Genomic DNA, 9,729 nt, shown 5'->3' on the forward strand with positions numbered 1-9,729 from the left:
TTAAAATGTCAACATTTTTTAATTTTGTTTTAACCTACATTTTTTGTAGGTTTCGACCGTATGGTCGAAAATTTTTAAAAGTAATTTGTTACATTTTCAAAATTTTTAAAAGTATTGTTGTATAACAATACTTTTAAAAACTTACCAAGGAAACAGAAAAGATATTTTTTATAAAATTATTAACTTTAGTTAATAATTTTATAAAATGTTTTGTCCTAATTAAGCCCGGCCGCACATTATCCGAATTTCTGATCAGAAAAATTCGGAAGCCCCGCCGAAACGCATTCTGTTCATACAATTTATTGTGGATCCCGGCCCCCCCCCAGAATTCTGACGTGTCAAAATGTATGAGCGCCCGAATTTTTCTGAACAAAAATTCGGATAATGTGCGACCGAGCTTAAATCAAAAAATTGAAACAAAAGTTTGCAATTACAATAGTACTTACATAAAATAATAAAATCAGATTAGATTTCGTTTTTTAAAAATTATGAAAATTACCTTTTAAAGAATTAAAAATTAAGGCACAGTAAAAAATTAAAGTTATAATAATAATAATTGGCATTTCGTATGGCCACAACTTTGAATGAGTCTATGCAACTAATCCTATTTTAAGCCGTTCAAATAATATCCACATCATTGCTTAATAAATTTTGTAAGATTTTGAAAAAAAAAATACAAGTGAACAAAACACAATAAGCTACATTTAAACATTTAGGTCACTTACGTTTTTGCAAAATATTATGTTAAAAAGTATTTTTTTACAACTTACAATAATATCTTTATAAAATTATATTAGTTTATATAAGTATGTAAAGCAAACAATATTATTGATTGCTTTACATACACTTTTTAAATGGTTCACATTTTAGGCACTTGTTTTAATATAAACTTGAAACTTATGAATTGTTTTGTTAAGCAAATTACTTCATCAAGAAGATGCCCCTGTTCAGATATCTATAAATTCTAAGAATAATTTGAAAAGAAATGGTTTTCCAAACTGGACGGCAGTTTTACATTGCAATATCTGATATCCAAATTCAATCAACAAACATTTGTAGCATTTCTATCCGAACATTGCTCCACAGTTTGAGCACCTCCTGTTCTTGAGAGCGAGACAGCACAAGATTCCAATAGGGAAAAAGAGGATAGCACATAAAATACCGAGACATGTGAAATCATCTTCTAGTATACCGACTCGGCAGGCTGGACAGGCACCAACGGCTATTATTGTTGGTGGTATAATGATGTTAGTTGCTCCGTAGTTTGGCATGGCATACGGTTGGCCTTGTGGTGCGGAGGGGTACTGTTGCGGAGTGTAGCCTGGTGGGGGAGGTGGAAATGATCCCTGCGGCTGCGGTGGTGGTCCATACTGAGGAATGTTTTGGGAACCTGAAACATTTTAAATAAAAGATGAATGAAAAATGAGAAAATGATTTTACTTCTGTGGATTGCGGGCATTTTTAAATGAATATTGTTGCTGCGTAGGGTAACCTCAATGAAACCACCACACTGCTGTTGGAACTCGGTTTATTCGAAACTAACTCAGGCTTATATAGGCTCACATTAGGTTTTCGATAGCGCGATGTAGCGGATTACAAAATTTGTACAGTGCCATCTGTTATCACATCCTATAACTAAAATAACAACTATCGAACTAACAACTTCTATTTAACCTGCCTAGATATGAACCTATACTAGGTAGGATCTTTATATGTCAACGTTCTCAATTGGCAATATTATTTTGTGTACTTATGTCACCTGTCATACCTCTAATTCGTATTAAACATCCCGCCCACCAAAAGGACTCGTTCCTTTTCAAACTTATAAAAAGAAAAAAGCTAGTTAACTTACATCTTGTTGCTATTACAATTACATGAAAATGTTTACTTTCTCAAACTTGACATTCACACATTTGACTTAATAATAAATATTAACAATCTCCTTGGTGTAAAGAGCAACAATATAACTTAAACACAAGAATCAACAATTTTACACTATCATTCAAACTCACAATTAAGTAACAGTAGACACACAAGATGTTATGCAGGTAAAAACAAAACTCAAACGAAATTAACTTAATTGGCTTTTCACAACATACACAACTTATTACACGGACGTTTAAAGATACCATCTTTGATTTAAATACAACTACTCTGGAAATGTTGTCTTTACCTGCATGGTTTTAACTACTCTCGTCTCATATATGGTCATCTCTAAATAGCGTCTCTAAGTAGAGTTGATCTCAAAATATACAACAAAATCATTAACAAAATATCATTAATTTCTGATACAGTCTCTGTTAAACATTAAAGTCTATTATTTAAAATCACATTAACCATCGTTTGAGTAAGCTTTCATCGCTGAACGCCAGTAAGACGCGTCTCAGTATAATCTGGTTCTGAAATTGTAACCAGTGGTTCACCGATCAAAAAGTGATCGGGCGTCAAGGGCATTGGATTATCTATACTCTCACTCAAAAAGTAGATTGGATATAAAACTTAAGCAACTTCCACCAGGGTCAAAAGCGGTTCTCAATTTTCCAAAGGTAAGTGTTGCTAGTACTCTCTCTCTCTCACTGACGTGCGATTACTAGGCAAATTGTTTCTCATTGAAAGAACAAGAACATTGGGTAATATAGCCGCCCACCCTGAACACTCCGTTCCAATGAAAATGGATGATAGGGTGTGCAGTTGGTTTTTCTTCGTAACAATTCTCGTAGTTCTCCGACTACTTAAATCTTCTTCGAAATAAATTTCTTGCGCAGCTTTTATACTTCTATTAGAATATCAAATACTTTATCCATTTGTTTAACTAGTATTACTTTTGTTTCAGGTTTCCGATTTTAATAATACTCTCAGAATTCACTCAAGTGTGGAAATCTCAACTATACAAAATCTTCTTAGGATAAATTGCCAGCACCGTGGTTGTTCTCGCTTCTATGTCAGTGCTGACATCTATTGTCTTACAGGAAATATCACTCACTTACATTATCTCTGGACCATACCATCACAAATCTTGCTCTCTCAGTTCTCTGACCGAAGTACCTCTTATTCTTGAGGCACAGTCAGTGGCTTTTGATCTGTGGCAATATGAAATTTCGGAAACCTCTTTAATCTCGAATGTGGCCCAACAACTCGGTTCTCTTCTAAGCCAAGTTAAAGCTAAAAGTAGAGTGGAATTGGACCAGGCAAATAACTTCTCCTTAGGTATCTTCAATCTGTGAATACCTTAAACAACACCTTTACTCCAATCATAGTTGCACACAACTCAAAATTTGGAATAGTACTAATAAGCTTTTGAACGTAGCCAAGCGTATATATCGTCGCAGCCAAACCTGGCTGCGACGATATATACGTAAGTATTACCACTTTACCTCTTGGACTTTGGGTACACGGCTGCAGCATATGCCACCTGAGACACATCAGTGAAAACGTGCAACTCTACAGGATTGTGGTACGTGATCAACATCCATCGTGGTAAGTACTTCCTTAAACTCATCTCTGTTAAATTTGTTTCCTAAGAACTGTTTAGATCTCTTTATTCCGACATCCTTGGATTTATCATACAAACACTGTGGATCAGGATCTCGAAAGGGTAATCTCACAACATGTCTGCCTTTAGTAATTATTGCAGCTGTAGTCTCATCTATTTCTTTACATCTCTTTTCTTCTTTACATAATTTCCTTTCCTTTATGTCTGGCTTTCTCTCTATATCTCGAAATTGTTTTAGCATACTATCTTCTTTTACTTTCAGGTGATAACTAACAGCTCTTGGTGTTTGCTCTCTTGTGCGACCTGCATTGCCTGATATGATGCAGCCTAGCTGGGTATTCTGAGCAATCGGACCTCTGGGTGATGAATGCTTAAGAAGACCACTTAATAATATTTGACTATAACCCTCTACTCCTAGAATAAGGTCTATTTTTCCAGGTGAACCATAACAAGGATCTGCTAAAGGTAAGTGGTCGAGATCTGGCCAGTTCAGGATGCAAGCTTTGGAAGATGGAAGAAATGATGTTAATGAATTTAAAACAAATGCATTAATCGATAAAGAAAAGTCACGATTATGAAGTGACTCTATCTCAAAAGTAATCTCACTCTTAGATATATTCTCTTTGCTTTGACCTACACCTGATACTAAACTATTAACTGGTTTGCGGTTAAGACCAAGTGATTTGACTACACTCTCAGCAACAAAGGATGTCTCTGAACCTTGATCAATTAACACACGCGCACTTTGACAGTAGCCATTTTGTGATTTAATTCTCACTAAAGCTGTAGGTAACAACACTCTGTTATGCTTTTGGTAATTCTCACTAGCAAAATGAGCTACTACTTTTTTCTCATACTTTGGAATTTCTCTCTCATGGCTGTGAACTGCGTCTCCTGAGTTGGATGCAGTACCAGTGGATGAAGTTGGTTGGCTGGAATTCTCTCGAGGCCGACTTCTCTCATAATGCAGCAGTGTGTGATGCCTTCTACCACAACGTCGGCAACACGTAGTCTGATGGCAATTCTTGACGTTGTGGGTACGTGCAAAACAATTGAAACAAAGCCTCTTGGATTTGATAAACTCTGCTCACTCTTGGGGAGACTTAGATCCGAATCGTTTGCATTGGTATAACAAGTGTGGTTTCGCGCACATTACGCAGCTTCTCTTATATTGGATAATGATGGACTTTAATTTCATTGGACATTGCAAAGCGGCGACCGGACTTGGAATCGGACAACATCTAGAGATGTTGTTTTTAGAGAAGAAATTCAGAACCTTAGAAGGTTCTGAATTTCTTCTCTAAAAATGTAACTAATTCATTCCAGGTTGGGAAATCATCTGACTCTCTTCGGCTTACTTCCGACTCCCACTCCGTTCGTGTCTAATAGTCTAGCTTTGAGACGGTGATATAAATAATAATCACATCCCATTTATCTGTCTCAACTCCTAAATTCTGTAGCGATTTCAAACAAACGGCAGTAGTGTCAAGCAAATTCTTAATTGCGGCTGCGGATTCGCTATTTGCGGATTTCAATGAAAATAGTTTTTTCATAACTTCATTCGCATTATATCTCTTATTGCTGTACCGTTTAACTAATTTGTCGCAAGCTTCAGGGTAATTTGATTCGGTAGTAGTCATACTTCGCAATAGCATCTCTTAAGCCGCACTTCAAATAATGCATCTTTTGCACAGCACTTAAAGAGTCATTGTTATGGATGAGCGACAGGAACATATCGTGAAAGCTTTGCCACTTTTCGTATGCTCCCGAAAATGTGGGAAGCTGGATTTGAGGTAATTTAACCTCTGGCTTTGCGGGATTACAGCTTTGGTTGCATGCAGACATCGCAGGTGCATCTCTTATCTCGCTTTTATTAATCATGTCTACCTTTAATTTACATTTATATTCGCTGTATGTTTCTTCGACAGTATCATACCACTCTTCTATGAACTTATTTCATAGAAGAGTGGTATGTGTCTGTAATCTCTCGGCCTTAGATGCAGTATTCACTATCTTAAAATGGTTTTCTCTAAATTTTGTCCATAATGGTTATTGTTTATATAAATCGAAGTTAATTTATCTTTGGCTGTTTTTTTATAGTTAGTAAAACCTTTCTTTATGAGTGTACTGATTTCCTCTTGTTCTAGCAAAAGTGACTCCATTATGTCAATCGCTTTATGCCAATACAACTGTCATATACTTCACAGAATCTCACAATTCGCACAGCTCTGAATACAACTTACAAGTCCAAGCCACTTAATTTGAAGAGTCTCTTATTTATAGTCTACTTACGGTCTATTGTCCTTTGCACCTACTACTCACTGCAATCCAATTTTCTTGTTATTTGCACGCACTACTCACTGCAATCCGAATCTCCTGTCACTGCAATCCGAATCTCCTGTCACTGCAATCCGAGCTTCCTGTCACTGCAATTTGAGGGTAGTAGTCATACTTCGCAATAGCATCTCTTAATTAAGCCGCACTTCAAATAATGCATCTTTTGCACAGCACTTAAAGAGTCATTGTTATGGATGAGCGACAGGAACATATCGTGAAAACTTTGCCACTCTTCGTATGCTCCCGAAAATGTGGGAAGCTGGATTTGAGGTAATTTAACCTCTGGCTTTGCGGGATTACAGCTTTGGTTGCATGCAGACATCGCAGGTGCATCTCTTATCTCGCTTTTATTAATCATGTCTACCTTTAATTTACATTTATATTCGCTGTATGTTTCTTCGACAGTATCATACCACTCTTCTATGAACTTATTTCATAGAAGAGTGGTATGTGTCTGTAATCTCTCGGCCTTAGATGCAGTATTCACAATCTTAAAATGGTTTTCTCTAAATTTTGTCCATAATGGTTCTAAAATTTCCAATCTATTGTTTATATAAATCGAAGTTAATTTATCTTTGGCTGTTTTTTTATAGTTAGTAAAACCTTTCTTTATGAGTGTACTGATTTCCTCTTGTTCTAGCAAAAGTGACTCCATTATGTCAATCGCTTTATGCCAATACAACTGTCATATACTTCACAGAATCTCACAATTCGCACAGCTCTGAATACAACTTACAAGTCCAAGCCACTTAATTTGAAGAGTCTCTTATTTATAGTCTACTTACGGTCTATTGTCCTTTGCACCTACTACTCACTGCAATCCAATTTTCTTGTTATTTGCAAGCACTACTCACTGCAATCCGAATCTCCTGTCACTGCAATCCAAGCTTCCTGTCACTGCAATTTGAGGGTCCCTGTCACTGCCATCCGAGGGTCCTGTCACTTGCACTCACTAGTCACTTGGGTCCTGTCCACTCACTATTCACTGTTCCACCGCACTCACTATTCACTGGGTCCCTACCTTGTCCGCCGCACTCACTATTCACTATTCACTTCACTTCTTCACTGTCCACTACACTTACTACTCACTCACTTGGTTCCCGGGTTTCGGCACCATATGTTGCTGCGTAGGGTAACCTCAATGAAACCACCACACTGCTGTTGGAACTCGGTTTATTTGAAACTAACTCAGGCTTATATAGGCTCACATTAGGTTTTCGATAGCGCGATGTAGCGGATTACAAAATTTGTACAGTGCCATCTGTTATCACATCCTATAACTAAAATAACAACTATCGAACTAACAACTTCTATTTAACCTGCCTAGATATGAACCTATACTAGGTGGGATCTTTATATGTCAACATTCTCAATTGGCAATATTATTTTGTGTACTTATGTCACCTGTCATACCTCTAACGGCTGTTCCCAATATTTGATCTATCTCTGGTTTGGCCCTACTAGAGATAGGAATAGCTCACATTAGACATAAATTATGTCAATTGTGAGCTATTACTATCTCTAGTAGGGCAAAACCAGAGATAGATCAAATATTGGGAACGGCCATAATTCGTATTAAACAATATACTAATTGTATCTTTAAATAGAAAATATTCTGTCTAAGCATAAAATAAGGATTCAGATAAAAAGATATTGCTTTTACCTTTTGCAACGATAAATGATTGAGTAAGTGTATAAATAGTGCTGCAATTTAATTAATAAAAATTGGGATTTCACTCTTTTAGATTTTGCAATCTAATATAATTTAAGAAAATATAGAAATGAATTATATAATGAGTTATATTTCAGCAGTTTGAGGAAAAAAACAATATAATAATTCATATTTGTAATCACATTATGCATACCTAAAAACTCATTCCATTACTAACTGTATGAATCACTTTAGCTGTAATGCTTATCAACATTAGGGTATAAACACACTCTCTACATGACACATCACATCAATAACAAGTTAAAAATACATTATAGGAACCTAATAAGAGGTATAGAGTGAAGTTTATAATATGTAACACATTTAGAATAAGATGCTACCACCAATAATGAATTGTGCATAATACTTTAAAAAAAAATTTATAGCATACAAGTTACTACTTTACTTTTCTGTACAACCAAAATAGATGAAAAGGCATATCAGATGTCTAAGTAACTTAAACTTTGCCATAACTCTTTTTTTTAAGATTTAAGATTCAGTTGATGTTACATGTAGCATCAATGTCTTAAGTGTCTTAAGTGGAGGCACTTCACATGGCTATTTGCATTTGCTATTCGCTACTTATTTGTTGTATTTGGCAAAATTATTGACGTATACACAAACAAGCAAATAAAGGCAAATACGGCCTTCCACACATGGACGTAAAATACCAAACTTTTACTTGATTTTCTTTACTTGCCTATTTGACTCCTTTGATGTGCGTCAAAAACCGACAAAGGTCAGAATACATTTGGTATTGGTCATATTTGTCAAAGAGGCAAATATGGCCAATATTTGCCAAACATACACAACATAATACAAATAGCCATGTGAAGTGCCTCCAAACAGCTACGTATAGTGTTCAGACCGTATTTCCAATAACCTTCTATATATGTCATTTTCCTTGTATAATTTTTAGTAAAATGTTATTGATGAAATTGCTAAAATTGTGACTTATTATAATAATACCACCGTATGCTGATGAGTGATGAAACTTATCTATCTTTCATAATTTGTCTCAACATGCACTCAGCATATTATTATTGTGAAATAATAATAATCATCAAACATAGCACAGAAAAAAACCTTCAAAGTATTATAAAGCAGGTCAATTAATTGTTGAATCCAATTTGCGTTAGCGTAAACACGTCGTTATCAATTTTATGATCATTAAATTATAGATGTTTTTGTTGAAAAATGTATTGTATACCTGGCGGCATTGTAGCAGAATACGGGGGAGGTTGTTCGGTCACAGTAGGTTTCTCCATGGCCTCAATTTACTTCTCTTCTTCAAATTTGAAACACAAAAACAACAAGATGCCTGCAAAAATGCAAAACAAAACTTATCAACAATTTGTTCCAGACTTTTTTTCAACGAATACTATACTCACAAGGAGAAGAAGCGGAACTTCATAGAAAAAAGTGTACCCCTCAAATTCTTTAGTACCTGTGAAGTAGGGGCAGAGGGCGCTGAAGTGGTGATGACGTCAGCTGGCGGGAAATTTAAAATTCTACGATTCTCTATAGCGGGAAATTTGAATTTTTAGCTGGGTGGGGTGGCGATACTCTTTATTAATAAATCCGAAAGAATGGAACTATCAGAATATATTATACCACATTTTAATTGGAATAATATATTCTGACATATCCATTCTTACAGTTATCGCATAAAAACAAATAGAAATAAAACAGATTTATAAAATTTTTCAAATTTTTTATTTATTCCAAAGGAAACTTTCATTAACTTCCGGTTAGCCATATGAAAATTGAAAATATATGAATCATAATTGCGTGAAATTCAATAACACTATAACACATTAGGATTATGATCAAGTTATATATTAATTATTTGTTTAACGCACAAGAAAAACAGTTTCGAAGTCGATTTTTCAATATAAACAAAACACAAACACACAACAACATAAATATGGCAGGAGTCTATTTTTCAATATTTAAAGTGTCTCAACTTCTAACTGGCATAAAAACATACACAGGATTTTACGGAGGACATAATATTATAGTCAACTTAACGTAAATTTGCTGTTAAATGAACAAAATACGAGAAAATATTTAAGTATATAACCTCAGAATTTCACTTGAAAATAAACTAACCACAGATAGCGAACTAACTATTTATGTTGCCAGTACAGATGTCTATAAAAATACAAATATTTTATTTCTAATTTTG

The 9,729-nt window shown here is 35.1% G+C and overlaps 1 protein-coding gene across 2 annotated transcripts; it reads right to left on the bottom strand.

Annotated features, from left to right (window-relative positions):
• Window positions 1–1,040: 1,040 nt before the first annotated feature.
• On the bottom strand, window positions 1,041–8,951 carry LOC121739398 (brain protein I3). Of its 2 annotated transcripts, XM_042131857.1 has the most exons (3): window positions 8,933–8,951; window positions 8,752–8,862; window positions 1,041–1,390 (listed from the first exon to the last, which is right to left on the bottom strand). In XM_042131857.1, exons 2-3 carry the CDS (start codon window positions 8,807–8,809, stop codon window positions 1,065–1,067), a joined length of 384 nt encoding a protein of 127 aa, XP_041987791.1. In that variant the 5' UTR covers window positions 8,810–8,862; window positions 8,933–8,951; the 3' UTR covers window positions 1,041–1,064. The 2 variants fall into 2 exon arrangements, with proteins under 2 accessions (XP_041987791.1, XP_041987790.1); XM_042131856.1 differs by lacking the exon at window positions 8,933–8,951 and having other exon boundaries at window positions 8,752–8,925.
• Between the last annotated feature and the right edge of the window lie 778 nt (window positions 8,952–9,729).

This window comes from Aricia agestis, chromosome Z (genome assembly GCF_905147365.1).
Source record: "Aricia agestis chromosome Z, ilAriAges1.1, whole genome shotgun sequence".
NCBI classification, from domain to species: domain Eukaryota; kingdom Metazoa; phylum Arthropoda; class Insecta; order Lepidoptera; family Lycaenidae; genus Aricia; species Aricia agestis.